This window comes from Erythrolamprus reginae, chromosome 12 (assembly GCF_031021105.1).
Source record: "Erythrolamprus reginae isolate rEryReg1 chromosome 12, rEryReg1.hap1, whole genome shotgun sequence".
Classification (NCBI taxonomy): domain Eukaryota; kingdom Metazoa; phylum Chordata; class Lepidosauria; order Squamata; family Dipsadidae; genus Erythrolamprus; species Erythrolamprus reginae.
In genome coordinates this window covers 21,906,709-21,925,005 of record NC_091961.1, presented here as the reverse complement: position 1 = coordinate 21,925,005, position 18,297 = coordinate 21,906,709, and the positions used below count along the sequence as shown (strand labels likewise).

The window sequence follows — 18,297 nt, the reverse complement described above, 5'->3', positions numbered from 1 at the left end:
ATTCTGGTCCGATGCCATGAAGGGCTTTATAGGTCATAACCAACACTTTGAATTGTGACCGGAAATTGATCGGCAACCATCTATAATCCAACCCCAAGCAGGAAACCTTATACCACTTCCGACAAATGTTTGCCCAATCTCTTCTCACAATGTTTGGAGGCAAGTTACTTCACTAATTTATTGTTCTCATTGTCAGGAAATTTCTCCTTAGATTGGTTCTCCCCTTGATTAGTTTCCATCCATTGCTTCTTCTCTGGCCTTCAGGTGCTTTGGAGAATAGGTTGACCCCCTCTTCTTTGTGGCAGCCCCTTAGATATTGGAAGACTGCTCTCATGTCAAGCCGATCCTTCTTTTCATTAAAGTAGACATACCCAATGCCTGCTCCTTTAAGCCTCCACCTGGCATTATTTCAGTGTTTCCCGTACCTTTTGGCTGATGTTGTGTTGCTCATAACCATATCTGACTATAATTTCGTTGCTTCCTTCTGGCTATTGTGACTCTTAAGTTGTCTTTTGGAGTTCAGCATACCATCACTTCATACTGAGTGAACAAAACCTACTAAACTCTCTGAATTTGATTTGGAATAGACTTTTTCTTTCCCCTTCAGCTCTTCTGTTTGAAGAGTGATTTATAGGCACTAAGATAAGATAGAATAGCACTCTGGGTTGTTTATTTTAAATTAGATCATTGGTTCATCTAAGTCAATATTGTCAACGCCAATTGGCAATATCCCTTGGGGTTTAAGGCAAGAATTCTCTCAGCTCTAACCTGATCAGCCTTGAATTGTATTCTTAGCATCGGTTTTGGGTTTTTTTAAAAAAACAAACAAACAGGGCGGCTCACAACAAGTGAAACAAATCATAATAATCCAATTAATTAAAATATTTAAAGATTTAAAAAACCCCATATACTAACAGACACACACACAAGCATACCATGTATAAATTAAACGTGCCCAGGGGGAGATGTTTAATTTCCCCATGCCTGACGGCAAAGGTGGGTCTTAAGGAGTTTACGGAAGGCAGGAAGAGCAGGGGCAGTTCTAATCTCCGGGGGGAGTTGGTTCCAGAGAGCCGGTGCCGCCACAGAGAAGGCTCTTCCCCTGGGGCCCGCCAACCAACATTGTTTAGTTGACGGGACCCGGAGAAGGCCCACTCTGTGGGACCTAATCGGTCGCTGGGATTCGTGCGGCAGCAGGCGGTCTCGGAGATATTCTGGTCCGATGCCATGAAGGGCTTTAAAGGTCATAACCAACACTTTGAATTGTGACCGGAAACTGATCGGCAGCCAATGCAGACTGCGGAGTGATGGTGAAACATGGGCATACCTAGGAAAGCCCATGACTGCTCTCGCAGCTGCATTCTGTACGATCTGAAGTTTCCGAACACTTTTCAAAGGTAGCCCCATGTAGAGAGCATTACAGTAGTCGAACCTCGAGGTGATGAGGGCATGAGTGACTGTGAGCAATGAGTCCCGGTGTTTTCTACATCCCTCAGATTTCAGCCAAAGGGGGTGACCTTTCCTTTTGTTTCTAGAAACAGCCTTGTTCTGAGGTAAATTGTTGGGAACCACCTGACTTTTCTATTTGAAGTAATTCTTGGGGGGTTCATAATGCTTTATGTATTTACAAGAAACACAATGAACACCTAAGACTGTGTGAGTCAGGAATTAGAGGCTTCCTTATCAATTAGGTGAGGACAGCAAAGGACAAGAACCCAAACTACAAAAAGGCTGGTCTGGTTCTATCCTCATATGGACTTTGTTCGGTATTCTGTATCATAGAAACATAGAAGACTGATGGCAGAAAAAGACCTCATGGTCCATCTAGTCTGCCCTTATACTATTTCCTGTATTTTATCTTACAATGGATAGATGTTTATCACAGGCATGTTTAAATTCAGTTACTGTGGATTTACCAACCACGTCTGCTGGAAGTTTGTTCCAAGGATCTACTACTCTTTCAGTGAAATAATATTTTCTCACGTTGCTTTTGATCTTTCCCCCAACTAACTTCATAATGTGTCCCCTTGTTCTTGTGTTCACTTTCCTATTAAAAACACTTCCCTCCTGAACCTTATTTAACCCTTTAACATATTTAAATGTTTCGATCATGTCCCCCCTTTTCCTTCTGTCCTCCAGACTATACAGATTGAGTTCATTAAGTCTTTCCTGATACATTTTATGCTTAAGATCTTCCACCATTCTTGTAGCCCGTCTTTGGACCCGTTCAATTTTGTCAATATCTTTTTGTAGGTGAGGTCTCCAGAACTGAACACAGTATTCCAAATGTGGTCTCACTAGCGCTCTATATAAGGGGATCACAATCTCCCTCTTCCTGCTTGTTATACCTCTAGCTATGCAGCCAAGCATCCTACTTGCTTTTCCTACTGCCCGACCGCACTGCTCACTCATTTTGAGACTGTCAGAAATCACTACCCCTAAATCCTTCTCTTCTGAAGTTTTTGCTAACACAGAACTGCCAATGCAATACTCAGATTGAGGATTCCTTTTCCCCAAGTGCATTATTTTACATTTGGAAACATTAAACTGCAGTTTCCATTGCTTTGACCATTTATCTAGTAAAGCTAAATCAGCATATCTGCTGGCATGCGAGTTGTTGCCCTAGCTTAGCTCCAGTGCACATGTGCCCACTGGCCAGCTGATGAGGAGGCTCTGGGAGGGTGTTTTCTAATTCCAGAGAGCCTTGGGGTGTGTGTGTGTGGAGGAGGACAGTTTTGCTCTCCACAGGCTATAGGAAAGCCTCTGGAACATGGGGAGGGCAGAAAACAGGCCTACTGGGCCTCTGGAGGCTAACCATTTCCAGCCTCCAGAGGGTCTCCAGGGGGGCAAGGGGGGGCTGTTTTCGTCCTCCCCAGACATTGAATTATGGGTGTGGGCACTTATGTGTGTGATAGCCTGTGTGTATGTGATTTCAGCACCTGAGGGGAAAAAAGGCTCACCATCACTGGTCTAGTGGTTAAGCCACCAGGCTAAAATCTAGTAGATTGTGAGTTCTAGAGCCAGCCTAGCTGCTGGGTGACTAGGGTTCAGTCATCAGAAGATTGTAAGTTTTAGTCCTGCATTAAGCATGAGAACCAGTTGGGTGATTTTGAGCCAATCATCAGTAGACAATGAGTTATAATCTCATTTTAGGCATGAAAGCCAGTTGGGTGACTCTGGGCCAATCATAAGGAGACTGCAAGTCCTAGCCCCGCCTTAGGCACGAAAGCTGCATAGGGTGATAGTGGCCTCCTCATTCCGTCTCAGCCCATGCCATCAAGCTTAGGTGACAAGCCAGTTGGTCAACTCCTGTCACAACCAATGGATCAACCCTTGGTTAATCTGAAGGCAGCAGACCCTGCATTAGCAGGAAAAGCATAGGGAGAAAAAGAACAATTATGTGTCACTCAGTGACACTTAATCTATTTGTACCTCCTAAGCAGATCACGAAAGAATATCGCTCTTCCTAACGCAAGCTGTAATCTTCGGTTCAGAATTAGCTGAAAGTCATCAAAACTAAGTCATTAATGAATTTATTATCTTAATCCCTTTTGAAAGCTACAGAACTAATCATTAGCAGAAATACATCTTTTTTAAAAAAAAAAATCTGTAAAAACTCCTTCCTGTCTCTTGTGCTGTGTTTTTTTCCCCCCTCTCTCCGTTGAAACAGCCAGAAAGCCTGGACTATGACAGCCATCCGTTAGTGGTCTGATTTATGTATCAAATTGGTTGAATTTATCCTATTCCCTCCATATTTTGTTTAGACCAAATCTGTTGCTTTGTATTGTAGGCTGAATGAAGGCAGCTGCCTCCAGTTTTCATAACATAAGATGTGCATATCTCCCAGCAGGAGAGCTCCGTCAGCAATGCAGTAAATAAATAAACTGAAGGAAATATGTTATTGCTTTCATATCCAGTGTCTAAACCCATTTCAGACAATGAAAGCAGAATACTGGGGGAAACACTCACACACACACAGAGAGAGAGAGAGAAATCAGAACTCAAATGGTCTGGCTGCCACCTAGAGATGTGACCAAGGTTTAGCATACAAGCATTAATAGTATGGCTTTAGAAGAACTTGATGGCTTGAATAAAATCTCACAAGCAGTCATGAAAAAACACAGAGAGAGAAGCTTTTGATTCATCATACCTAGCAGGGGATCTTTGAAATTTCTTTGTTCTCAAATATAATTGATTCCAACCCGTAGCACTAAAAAAAAACCTGTACCTCTGAACACCTCCACCCTTTTTAAAAATACAGTGATACCTTGTCTTACAAACTTAATTGGTTCCGGGGCGAGGTTCTTAAGGTGAAAAGTTTGTAAGACGAAACAATGTTTCCCATAGGAATCAATGAAAAAGCGATTAATGTGTGCAAGCCTAAAAATTCACCCCTTTTGCTAGCCGAAGCGCCCGTTTTTGCACTGCTGGGATTCCCCTGAGCCTCCCCTCCATGGGAAACCCCACCTCCGGACTTCTGCGTTTTTGCAATGCTGCAGGGAAATCCCAGCAGGGGAATCCCAGCAGCGCAAAAATAGGCGCTTCACTGGCAACGGAAGTCTGGAGGTGGGGTTTCCCAGCGAAGATAGCATCAATGAAATTGCAGCATCGCAAAAACACCAAAGTCCTCAAAACCCCACCTCCGGACCTCTGTGTTTTTGTGATGCTGCAATTTCACTGAGGGTCCCCTTCGCTGGCAATGGAAGTACAGAGGCGGGGCATCCCAGCAGCGGTGGGGGGTTTGTAAGGTGAAAATAGTTTGTAAGAAGAGGCAAAAAAATCTTAAACCCTGGGTTTGTATCTCGAAAAGTTTGTATGATGAGGCGTTTGTAAGATGAGGTATCACTGTACATGTTTGCATTATTAAAAAAAAAAGACAGGGAATGTTACTTTGGGCTTAACTATATTCCCTGGCAGCTGATAAATGACCGGTGTTCTATAGAGGGAGAAACATTCACAAATTCCCACAACTGAAGAATAGTTTTCTTGACATTAACGGAATTGGCAGAGATAAGCAAAACTGGTTACTCTGAGAAAAGGGTGAAAGCTAATCTAGATTTGTTTCTCTTCCGAGACTCCTTTTGGACTTTTTACTTGAGAAACATAAAAATGAACTTTCACTATTCAGGGTTCAAGATTCGACCATTTGATTTGTTATGATTATAGAAATGTTGTGTATTTTGCTCTTATTAGAAATGCACATTGTATGTTTATGTTTAAGCCTAGAGTAAGAGGATACATTCATGCTTACATACATAGCATATATATATTTACACACACACACATACACACACACAGAGAGAGAGAGAGTTGTTCATTCATTCACTCACTCACTCACTCACCCACTCACTCATTCACTTATTCACTCATTCATTCCCTGTCTGGTGAATCCTGAGAGCTGAAGTCCATATCTATTCAAGTTGCTAAGATTGAGAAACAACAGTCTAAACTCTAGTCCCTGAATCAACTGCCTTATTGCATTTAGAGACAAGGGTAGCCCTGCCCATGTAGGAGAAGAAGAGGCTGAGCAGGAGGGCAGGGTTAAACATGCATCAGTTTGGAATCATTGCATTGTCACAAAAGACTCAGGCCCAGCCCTTTCCCAGTAGATTTCATTGCTCCTTATATAGCATCAACTTAGCTTTAACCATTTAGTTGACAAGATTTTTGTATTAGAGGTAGTAATAACAAACTCTTCTGTTCTTTGAACTCAACAAATACTCCTGGTTACTTTCTACCTATCTCTAGTGCCACTCTTCTAAAAGCGCCCTATATTCTCAAACTCCAGAAGATAGTAATCTATCTCACCAAATGTGGTTCCGTTTGATTTGAGGGTCACAGATACAGCTAAGCATCTTGACTTACCACCCAAATCTGCAAAGTACTTTTTGCACAGAATATAAGAAGCAGAAATAAATCCTTTTTGTGAATGCTACCTCTCCACTTATCTCATTGTCATGCTTAATGTCATCCCCATAAAACAGTTATCACTGTGTTTTATTTTGCTTTCATAGAAACAAAAATTCAGATGTATCCTATTGGTTCACTCTAAAGGAAAACCCTCCTTGCCTTTTGCAAGCTCCTTAAAACCCACCTCTGTCATCAGGCATGGGGGAATTGAAATTTCCCTTCCCCTAGACTTATAGAATTTATACATGGTATGTTTGTATGTATGAGTGGTTCTTTAAATTGGGGTTTTTAAGATTATTTTTAATATGAGATTTGTTTACATTGTCTTTTTATATTGTTGTTAGCCGCCCCAAGTCTTCGGAGAGGGGCGGCATACAAATCAAATATAGATAGATAGATAGATAGATAGATAGATAGATAGATAGATAGATAGATAGATAAAAGCAGCGAAGCATTAGAAAGAGGGGCAAAGAAGCAAGCTAATTTGTACATCATTCCATATCTGTGATGTAATATCCCAAAGTCACATGAAATTTCAATTAATTCTCTGAGTAATATTCCAGAATAATCTTCTCTGGAATAAAGGCTGCACTGGGGTTCTGATTTACAAAGCAGGAATAGATTTTAAAATAAGCTTAACAGACATAAACAGGCATTGAGCTGGGAGGAAAGAAAGCATCGCTTTAATCAATCTTTAACCAAGCACTCTGTTTTGTATGAACAAGTGTGCCATCAAAGAAGGTTAACTAATCAGCATTCAGACCTCTTCTATAAGCCATGTTATTTGGTTATAGCTAATTCTCCTTGTACAATGCACGCTGTTCCGAACAATAATTCAATGCAGCTTGGTTAGGAAGCATCTTGTTATTGACAAAAGAACAGTTACGGCTATAAGCAGATCTCGAACAAACAACAACTTGGTTGATTTACAGTGCCAACCCAGGCATGGATTTCTGCAAGTTGTATCCACCTTTTATTTTTCCATTCTGTCTAACTAATGTCCCAATGGTCTCTTGAATCGGTGTATAAATTTGAATTGAAATGATCTCTTGAATTGGTGTCTAACATTAGGTCATATTGTTTGTGGGGAACTTTGTGTTTCCTAGCCAGATTAATAATAATTAATAATAATTTATTGGATTTGTATGCCGCCCCTCTCCGTAGACTCGGGGCGGGTAACAACAATGATAAAAACAGCATGTGACAATCCAATAATAAAACAACTAAAAACCCTTATTATAAAACCAAACATACACACAAACATACCATGCATAACTTGTAATGGCCTAGGGGGAAGGAATAACTCAACTTCCCCATGCCTGGCGGTATAAATGAGTCTTGAGTAGTTTATGAAAGACAGGGAGGGTGGGGGCAATTCTAATCTCCGGGGGGAGTTGGTTCCAGAGGGTGGGGCCCGCCAAAGAGAAGGCTCTTCCCCTGGAGCCTGCCAAACGACATTGTTTAGTCGACGGGACCTGGAGAAGGCCAACCCTGTGGGACCTTATCGGTCGCTGGGATTGCGGTAGCAGGCGGTTCCTGAGGTAGTCTGGTCAAAAGCCATGTAGGGCTTTAAAGGTCATGACCAACACTTTGAATTGCGACCGGAAACTGATCGGCAGCCAATGCAAGCCATGGAGTGTTGAGGAAACATGGGCGAATCTTGGAAGCCCCACGACTGCGTGGGGCTGTGTTCTGCACGATCTGAAGTTTCCGAACACTTTTCAAAGGTAGCCCCATGTAGAGAGCGTTGCAGTAATCGAACCTCAAGGTGATGAGGGCATGAGTGACTGTGAGCAGTGACTCCCTGTCCAAATAGGGCTGCAACTGATTGCTGTTTTAGTGAATCATTTTCACCAGAAATAAAAGGTCAGTCAATCTATTTTCCAAGCTACTGAAGGCAGAACAAGAAGCAATGGATAGAAACTAAAGAAGGAGAGGACCAACTTAGAACTAAGAGAAATTTGATGACACGGAGAACAATTAAGCAAGCCATTTCAGACAAGTGGCTTGCCTTCAGAAGTTAGAATGGAATAACAGAGTTGGAAGGGAGGTCTTCTGCTCCAACCCTCTGTTTAGGTAGGAAACCTTATACAAGTGATGGCGAACGTATGGTCTATGTGCCACAGGTGGCATGTGGAGCCATATCTGAGGGAAATTGAAGTGTTGCCCTATGTCAGTTCCAGCAGGCATGTGTGTGCTAGTCAGCTGATTTTGGGCCATTTTCGCTGGGGAGAGCGAAAAATAGCCCAATGGGTCTACTGGAAGTCTGAAGGCTTCAGTGAAATCTGTGTGCATACACCAGTTGGGGGAGCAGTGTGGCAGGGAAGGGGTTTGTGCGCACATGTGGAGGACAGCATGGGGGTTGTTTGCAGTGGGGCGGGCATTGCATTATGGGTGTGGGCATGCACGCGCCCACTATTGCAAACATGAGCACTGATTTGACGCCCAAGCTGAAAAAGGTTCGTCATCACTGCCCTATACCATTTCAGACAAATAGTTATCCAACCTCTTCTTAAAAACTTCCAATGTTGGAGCATCCGGGAGGCAAATTGTTCCACTGATTAATTCTTCCCACTGACAGGAAATTCCTCCTTAGTTCTAAGTTGCTTCTCTTCTTAATTAGTTTCTATCTTGTCCTGTCCTCATGTTTTGGAGAATAGTGGTGGATGTTCCATCACTGGAGGTTTTTAACAAGACACTGGACACTGGTCTTTGTCTGAAATGTTGTAGGGTATCTGCTGCCTAGACTAGAAGACCTCCAAGACAGTGAAGGGCTACAAATTTTTTTACTACCACACTGTGGGTGTGGCGTGACTTATTTTGTAGGTGTGGCTTGCTGGCCATGTGACTAAGTGGGAGGGGGTTGACGATCATGTGACCGGGAGTGGTTTAAAGGTGACTGGTTTAAAGGTGGCCAACTTGATGTCACTCATATCAAGGGTTTGAGTTAGGGTTAGGGTGCCTGGCCTCTCCCCGCCTCAAAGAGATACAATTTCCCTCTCTATTTACTATTACTGAACATCCAAAATATACCATTTAATTCTATGTATATATGCGATATGTGTACATACTTATTTATTTATTTGTTTGTTTGTTTGTTTATCTGTTTATTTATTTGTTTATTTGTTTATTTATTTCTTTATTAGATTTGTATGCCGCCCCTCTCCTTCGACTCCGTAGACTATTACACACAGGCACACAAAAATATAAATTATCTACTATATAAACTGTATGTATATGTACAGAGAGAGAGAGAGAGCTCTTCTAAAATTATACATATTCAACCTCATTTACTGTGATAGGAAAAACTTACCAAGAGCCCAGAAGGGGGAAAAAAGAAAAAAATTCAAAATTTTTCTACTGATACTGTGTACCTGACCAATTTTTTTCTACCGGTTCTGTGTACCTGAATGTACCTGTAGGAATCCATCACTGCTTCAAGATCTCCAAGATCCTTTCCAACTTTGTTATTCTCTTATAACTGATTCTCATGCTCCTGAATCTCATCATACTCTGTTTCCTTCACAGTACCTCCGGATGATCCAATTATCAATGGAGGACCGATCATCAGCCTGCGAGCTGGAGATCCATTGAATCTGACCTGTCATGCTGACAACGCCAAACCAGCAGCAACTATCATCTGGATGAGGAGGGGAGAAGTCATAAATGGAGCCACCTATTCCAAAGTAAGGAGACCTGACACTCACATGGAAAGGGGAAAGCAAAGATACTTTGGGTTTACATAGTTTTTGCCACAAGGAGCTTCTTATGAAGTACAGGTAGTTGTCTACTAACAAGCCCAACTGGGACCAGAATTTTTGTTGTTAAGCTAGGCAATAGCTAAGTGACTTGTGCTTGATTTTACTACCTATTTTATCACAGCTCTTAAAGGAGTCACTGAATTTTTTAAAGAAAGTATATTTATTGAATATTTACATTTAAAAACAGAAACAAAGGCAGAAAAAAACATACAAACAAAAAAACCCCATACAGATTTATAGTATATATGTTACTTTGGTAACAGAACCTACGCATCTAATAGTTAACAGGGACCCAGGAGAACAGGCTTCTCTGTGGCGGCCCCGACCCTCTGGAACCAGCTCCCCCCAGATATCAGAGTTGCCCCCACCCTCCTTGCCTTTCGCAAGCTCCTTAAAACCCACCTCTGTCGTCAGGCATGGGGGAATTGAAATTTCCCTCCCCCCTAGGCTTATAGAATTTATACATGGTATGCTTGTATATATGATTGGTTCTTTAAATTGGGGTTTTTTAGATTATTTTTAATATTAGATTTGTTTACATTGTCTTTTTATATTGTTGTTAGCCGCCCCGAGTCTTCGGAGAGGGGCGGCATACAAATCTAATAAATAATAATAATAATAATAATAATAATAATAATAATAATAATAACAACAACAACAACAACAACAATAACATATGCCAGCTATCCTGCTGGACCTTGTTCCTTACAGCCTATTTATATTTGTTCTATTTGTTCTATTTCATTTTCAAACTTTCTTATAATATGCATTTTATAAATTACATAATTTGTATCTCTTCTTTTTCTGGGTTGCATTGTTTCCCATTACTGTGAATTGGTAATTTGTTAAGAGTCAATAAGTAGGTTTAGCAACAGTTTATCTACGTATTTAATTGATCGTAGTTAAAGGATTTATAGGATTACTCTTTGCTTTCATTCATTTTCTTTTTGAAGCATGTATGATCTTAAAGTTTCAAATATTTTTTTGGGTTTAACCAGTCATACCACCTGTTGTAGAATTCTGTATTGTCTTTCTCCTGGAGTTCCAATGTTCGATGAATCACTGCAGTTTTTAAATGAATCACACGATTGTTAAGCAAACCTGGCTTCCCCCGTTGACTTTGCTCATTGTAAATGTCATTCTTCCCCTGCCCCAGGTCGGAGTCTGTATGTGTGGGGGAAGATGAGATGGAACAAGTTCTGTTGGCCTTGGAGGAAACTGGGGAAGGGTAGAGTGAGTCCAGGCAAGTCTTTTCAGAATTAGGAAGGCATGTAGGCAGGGAGGAACAGCAGAAACAGAGCTTAAACAAGGAACAAGAACCATCCCCTCATGATGCAAGGGCTCAGAGAGTGCAGAGAAGGCATGATCAGCACAGACTAGTAGGCTACTCATGAGAAGAGTACCCCGCTCATCTTCACCAGGCATACCTGGGGAATGAGACTTAAGAAGATGCTGTGGGGAGGGGTATTTACCAGGAACAAATGCTGAATTCCTGAAATGTTGCGTGCCGCCGTTTGAACTTGCTCAGAGTCCTTTTGATATTCTGAACTAATTACAGTGATACCTCGTCTTACAAACGCCTCGTCATACAAACTTTTTGAGATACAAACCCGGGGTTTAAGATTTTTTTGCCTCTTCTTACAAACTATTTTCACCTTACAAACCCACCCCCGCTGCTAGGATGCCCCGCCTCCGGACTTCCGTTGACTTCCGTGTTTTTGTGATGCTGCAGGGGAATCCCAGCAATGCAAAAACAGGCGCTTCGCTGGCAACGGAAGTCTGGAGGTAGGGTTTCCCAGCAAGGGGAGCCTTAGTAAAATCGCAGCATCGCAGAAACACAGAGGTCCGGAGGTGGGGTTTCGAGGACTTAGGTGTTTTTGCAGTGCTGCGATTTCACTGATGCTCCCTTTGCTGGGAAACCCCACCTCCGGACTTCCGTTGCCAGCGAAGCACTCGTTTTTGCGATGCTGGGATTTCCCTGCTGGGATTCCCCTGCAGCATCGCAAAAACACAGAAATCCGGAGGTGGGGTTTCCCATGGAGGGGAGCCTCAGGGGAATCCCAGCAGCGCAAAAACGGGCACTTCGGCTGGCAAAAGGGGTGAATTTTGGGTTTGCACACATTAATCGCTTTTCCATTGATTCCTATGGGAAACATTGTTTCGTCTTACAAACGTTTCACCTTAAGAACCTCATCCCGGAACCAATTAAGTTTGTAAGACAAGGTATCACTGTACCTGGATCTTTTGCTCCTTGGGTTCCTTGATTTGCAAAATATATTTGGCTTTTTTGTGGTGCAGTCTTGATGTAGACAGTGCTGGGCTGGACTAATTGCACCCAGAGGCTGCTTGAGGTTTATGTGGGGCGTTGTTATCGCTCTGCTCTGGGACTTGCCAAAAACATGGGAGCATTTGGAGAGATGTGGAGCAATAAGGGGGTGGCTTGAACTGTCAGCTGTTTGTGTTATCTCTGTGCCATGCCCTGGGTCATCACAGTAAGCCAAATGGACCTCAGGATACAACCGCTGTAAATACATGTCATTTGCCAAGCACTCACATTTGAACACATGATAGTGAGGATGCTGTAATAGTTGTAAATGGTAAGACTTTTTTCAGTGCTGTTCTCATTTTGAACAGTCACTACACAAATGGTTGTAAGTGGAGGAGTTTGTTCAGATATTATTTTTGAAGAGTTCAGCCCATCTTCTTTATATCATACAACTCATGGCATTCACATCTGTCATTCCATCCTAGCACTGATTCCACACCTACTTAGTTTTATAAAAGAGGGAGAATTATATGCCATTTTATAATGCTCCGGGATCTTTCTTTTGAAGAACAGCATAAGTAGAATAAGAAGTCAAAATAGTGCTATTTTCTCTAAATCATAATATAAGAAGCTCAATTGATACAGTGTGGGTGCTCAGCAGGAACACCAGGATGGATAAATGTACTGTTGTTTCATATACTAGGTTGCATGAAATCTATAGATGCTCCTTTATAAGGGGTGTCAAACTCGATTTCATTGAGGGTTGCGTCAGAGTTTGTTCACCTTGGAAGGCCAGGTGGGCATGGCTGGGGTGGGTGTGGCCATCGCAACATCACTCGTTTCGGGGTCACCTGTTGAGACTGGGTGGGACTGGGGGATCCATTGTCTCCTTCCTTCCTTCCTTCCTTCCTTCCTTCCTTCCTTCCCTCCCTCCCTCCCTCCCTCCTTCCTTCCTTTTCTTCTTTTTCTTTCCCTCTTCCTTCTTTGTTCTTCAGAGGCACCATGGGCCAGTCCTTTGCTGTTTCCAGGGTGGCCCCACCGGCCAAATCTAAGCACCCCACCAGCTGGATCCGGCCCATGGGCCTTGACTTTAACAACCCTGTTCTATATTGTATCAAATCTAAGTGATCTGTGGTGATCCCATTGTGCAAAATGGGAGGGAGGGGGAGACCCAAACATGGAGACAAGCAAAGACAGAAGTGTAAAACCAAGAATTTGGGACAAAACGAACTTTATTCCATGGAAATTGTCCCCACAGCAACTGGAGAAGCCATAAGCTAGACTGCATACCTCCCTTTGGTCTCCAGCTGACCATTTTGTGAATATGACACCAGGCTATAATTTCCGAAAGAGCGCTCGGTGCCTGAGTGCAGCATTATATTAGTTTCTAAGAGTTTTATTTCCACTGTAAAGAAAACTCTGCTGCTGAAAATGCCACCAAGGTGCCTCTCAGGCAGGCAAAAAGCAGGAGACCTGAGGGAGCAAAGGCTGTGGAACGTAATAGCTCTCACCTCTGCATATTATAAGCCGGCATCTCAGAGATGTCAGCCTCACCTTCATGCCTCTTGGCACCACTTTTATCTTGGGCTGCCTTGAAGTTTTTATTATTGCAGGAGTGGAAATCAGGAGTAGGTTCATGTGATTATGTTGTGTGTTTGTATTTGGATGGCAAGAGGATGCCACTTTCCTGATGAGTGTCATTGCTGGCCGTTGGAGTGGCTGATTGAAAGTGGGAAGGCAGAAGGAAGGCATTTAAATACCTAGCAACAGACAGGATGGTGAGCTATGCTTAGTAAGTAGACTCAGCTGTGAACACCAAAGATTATCCTGAAATAAATCTGATGAGAATCTGTATAGCCCAATATAATCTGGAGTTTAATTCGCCATATCTGAAAACCATTCAGTTGGAGAGAACTGGTCTGTTCTTATTGTTCCATACTTGCTGGTTTCAGGCTTCTGGCAAAAGGTTTTCCCTCTTCACGGGAAATCTTCATGATCTGAGTGTCAACTTCGAACCAAAGCTGGCCACAGCCATTTTTCTGTTCCTCAGTTGCCACACAGAGGGGAACAAGGAAGGAAGGAGATTGGGATGCCTTACTGTTCTGTCGGGTTCGCTGGTAGAATCCTCCCGAAAATTCACAGGTACAAAATTCAGACACACCCACATTTGAAAATTCAGAACAATGTTCTTTATAATGAAAATTCACTTAAACTAAGCCCTCTTTTTCTATAGCAAAGAGCACTCGTCTCCAAACAAAACTGGTAATTGGTACAAGTCCCTTATCAGTTCTGAGATATTTAGCTTGCAGCTGTGAGGCAATTCACAGTCCTTCTTCTTTCACAAAGTGAAACACCCTTTGCTCTGCTTTAGTTTCAAAGCGGGGAAAAAGCAACACACCAAGGTCGAAGTCAGCAAGGCAGGCACGAAACACAATGATCAGATAATCCTCCACAATGGCCAAACCCACATGCTGCTCTTTATAGCAGTCTCACTAATTACCACAGCCCCACCCAACCACAGGTGACCTCATTTTCTTTGATAATAATCTCTCAGTTGTTGCTGCCTATGCATCGCTCTCCGCATGCGTGGCTGTATCATTAACTCTTGTTCCGAATCCAAGGAGGAGCTAGATAATTGATCTCCTTCTGAGCTGTCTGCCACACTCTCCTCCTCCCTGTCACTCATGTCTTCTTGGTCAGAGGAGCCTTCATCATCAGATTCCACAGGGAGCAAAACAGGCCTGTGGGATGTGGATGTCTCCCCCACATCCACAGTCCTTGGGGCAGAAGCTGGGCCAGAGCTAACCACAATACTTACTAGACACATCAGACAGCTTTCTCGTGAGAACCAAGGTCATTTCTACTGGAATTCTAAGGTCAAGGCAGGAGTGCTTGGGGAGCCCACCAATTTAGCTAAATTGCTCAACGTGACTTGTGACCACTTGGAGATGGGGTTATTTCCTATTTTAATTATAGCTGAAACAGCGAGAAAGATTCAGAATATCTGATTTGTGTGCAGACGTTCCCAGGTTCAATGGTTAACACCTACAGTAAACTCTTAAAGGATGCTCAGGACCTGGAAAGTGGCTACCAGTCGAGATTGGCACCATTAGATAATGACCAATGGTCTGGTTTAGCGGAAAGGCAACTTCTAATATTCTTGTTGATACATATGTAGCTTCTGTTGAAAAAAAAATTTGGAGGCCCATAACGAGATTGTCCCTTAGTCCATAGTTTCATAAATGCAGAGATAGTCTCCAGAAGACAGGTCTTGTTCTCCTTCCATCAGTGAGCACCAATTGAAAAAGTCTATGGAGATTCTCAGTCATCCAAGTCAGTATACAGGTCCTCAATGGAAGGCAGGTAGGCAGCAATTGTTTTTTTTCCTGCAGATCTCATTATCCACTGAGGTCTGGGTCTGTCTTAAGGTACCAAACTAGAAATTGGAAGTTCTAACTCCATTTTAAGCATAAATCCAGCTGGATGACTTCAGGCCAGCCACATTCTCTCAGCCCTGATCCTACATCGCTTCTGCTCTGGCAATCTCACACTACTCACAAGAGCCTACAAAACTTTTGCCAGACCCATCCTAGAATGCAGCTCATCTGTCTGGAACCCATACCACATCTCGGACATCAACACCCTTGAAAACGTCCAAAAATATTTCACTAGAAGAGCTCTTCACTCCTCCACTAGAAACAGAATACCCTACGAAAATAGACTAACAATCCTGGGTCTATAAAGCTTAGAACTACGACACCTAAAACATGATTTAAGTATTGCCCACAAGATCATATGCTGCAATGTCCTACCTGTCAATGACTACTTCAGCTTCAGCTGCAACAACCCAAGAGCACGCAACAGATTCAAACTTAATATTAACCGCTACAAACTTGACTGTAAAAAATATGACTTTAACAATCGGGTTGTCAAAGCGTGGAACTCATTACCAGACTCAATAGTGTCAACCCCTAACCCCCAACATTTCTCCCTTAGACTCTCCACAATTGATCTCTCCAGGTTCCTAAGAGGTCAGTAAGGGGCGTACATAAGTGCACCAGTGTGCCTTTCGTCCCTTGTCCAATTGTCTTTCCTTTATCTCATATATCATATATTTTTTCCTTTCATATATATTCTCCTCTATTTTATATTTTTCTTTATATATATTACCTCATGTCTATTCTCTTCTATGTATTGTGTATTGGACAAAATAAATAAATAAAAATAAAGAAAGAAAGAAAATAATAAAATAAAGAAAAAGAAAAGGACAAAATACTTCTAAAAGTAGTACTTCCACTTATGGCCACAAGTTGAGGACATTGTGGCCATAAGTCGCTATACATAGAGTCCCTCTTTTTGACTTTCTATGGCTTTGGTTATTGGGAGTATCTTTGGGGATAGGCTGCCTTCTACTCCCTTCATTCCCACTTATAAACCCCATCCTTCAGGTTCTATCCTGCTTTCACTAAACGAGCCTAGTATCTGATTTATCATATTTGGGGGGGTATAAGACGCACCTTTTCCCCTCTAAAAGAGGCTGAAAATTTGGGTGTGTATTATACTCTAAATGTAGCTTTTTCAAAGCTTTTTTTTCTAGCCTTAACGAGGTATTACTAGGCAGATAGAAAGGAGTGGTCAGTGCGTGTCGGATGCCTTGCTCTATTAAGAAACCCTCAAATTGGGTGGCTATGAATTGCAGCCCATTATCTGAGACTTTTTTTCATTGCTAATCATTCAGAAGAATGTTTTTTCCTGCCATAATGAGGTACTAACGATCTTTCCAGCTCTTACCAGCTGGCAAGCTTTTCCACTGCTACTCTCTCCAAAGAAGGTTTTTTCCAGCCCTTCCAGGCTTCCTTTCATTGCTACTCACTCCAAAGAATGTTTTTTAAAGCCCTAACCAGAGGATAAAATAATGTGCTAAAGCTGACCAAACTGAGGATGATAGCTGTTCTGCCGGCAGGTCTCAACCGCCTGTAATTACAGGGTAATTAGTCCAGGAAGACACATACCACACGATAAAAGGAAAACCTAAAAGTTTTTATAAACAGAAAAACAGAAATAGCTCCCTTTTTAAATGTCAAAGGGATTTTCTGGTACACACAAGGCACAGGTTAAATGCAGTCCAATTGCTCACCCAATAACTGGGAAATTGAGTCCAATTCTAAAGTCCAGAGAGTCCACACACACAATCCTGAACAACAAAAACCACAATCTTGATGAAACAATGAATCAGATAAACTGCCATGAGGCTAAAACACCAGGCTGCACTTTTATCTGTAGCACTAATTACAGCAGCCCCACCCAACCACAAGTGGCCTCATTTTCTCTTGTAATAATCCTTCAGTTGTTGTCTCCAATGCATCACTCTACGCATACATGGATGTGTCATTAATTCTTGTTCAGAATCCAGGGATGATACAGATGATTGATCTCCTCCTGGGCTGTCTGCCAAACTCCCCTCTTCCCTGTCACTCACGCTTCCTTGGTCAGAGGAGACTTCGTCGGCAGATTCTACTGGGAAAAAAACAGGCCTGCGGCATGTGGATATCTCCCCCACATCCACCTCCACATTCCTTGGGGCAGGAGCTGGGCCAGAGCTAACCACAACAATAGCCAGATAAATACCCTGTAGGCAGATTTCCCCCCCCCCTATTTTCCTCCCCAAAAACTGAGGTACGACTTATACCACAGTGCATTTTATACTCCAAAAAATATGGTGCATAAATATTCTTACCAATTTCTCTCTGGGAGATATGATATTCCTGCAACATTACCAGAAGATGCATGCTTTATTACACCCAAATCCTAAGATGTTTCATTCTTCCTATCACCAGGCATCATTTAGAAAAGAACCTCTTTGACACCAAAATTGCAAGAGAAAAGAAAGTGGGAGTAGAAAAAAGAAGACCTGGATTACGGAAAGCCCAACACAGATGGTGCTGTTTGCACCTTGATGCCCTGAAATCCCTTTTCTGATCTCACGTTTCTTTTAGATGCTTTGCTCGCTCTTCCTACTCTCCTTGCATGTGTTGTCTCCATTGACACAAGTAGCACAATCTTCTCACTTTCCAGGATACCATGAGAATACAGAAGAGCAATTAAGTCAGGAGCTTAGCTTTGCCTCCTGAAACTCCAGACACCAGCCAATGCTAATTAGAACCAGTACTCCCTTATCCTCATTTTGTGTTGAATTAATTCCCGTCTGGTCCATTATGATGACATTCTGCCTGCAGATTTTTCTGAGCCTGGTACAAAAATCTGCTTGCCCTCTCCTGCTTAAAAGTCTACTCCCTTATGTAAAAAAAAAGTATAATGTTTAGTAACATAAATTTTGGGCTCAGTTGTGGTCGTAAGGTA

General features: G+C 42.3%; 1 protein-coding gene across 1 annotated transcript in view; it reads left to right on the top strand.

Annotated features, from left to right (window-relative positions):
- KIRREL3 (kirre like nephrin family adhesion molecule 3) overlaps positions 1–18,297 on the top strand; it is a 952,257-nt gene that overhangs the window by 696,353 nt on the left and 237,607 nt on the right. Inside the window, exon 5 of the mRNA XM_070765424.1 lies at positions 9,439–9,596. Coding sequence (XP_070621525.1) covers positions 9,439–9,596 — 158 coding nt within the window. The remainder of the gene's footprint in view (positions 1–9,438; positions 9,597–18,297) is intronic.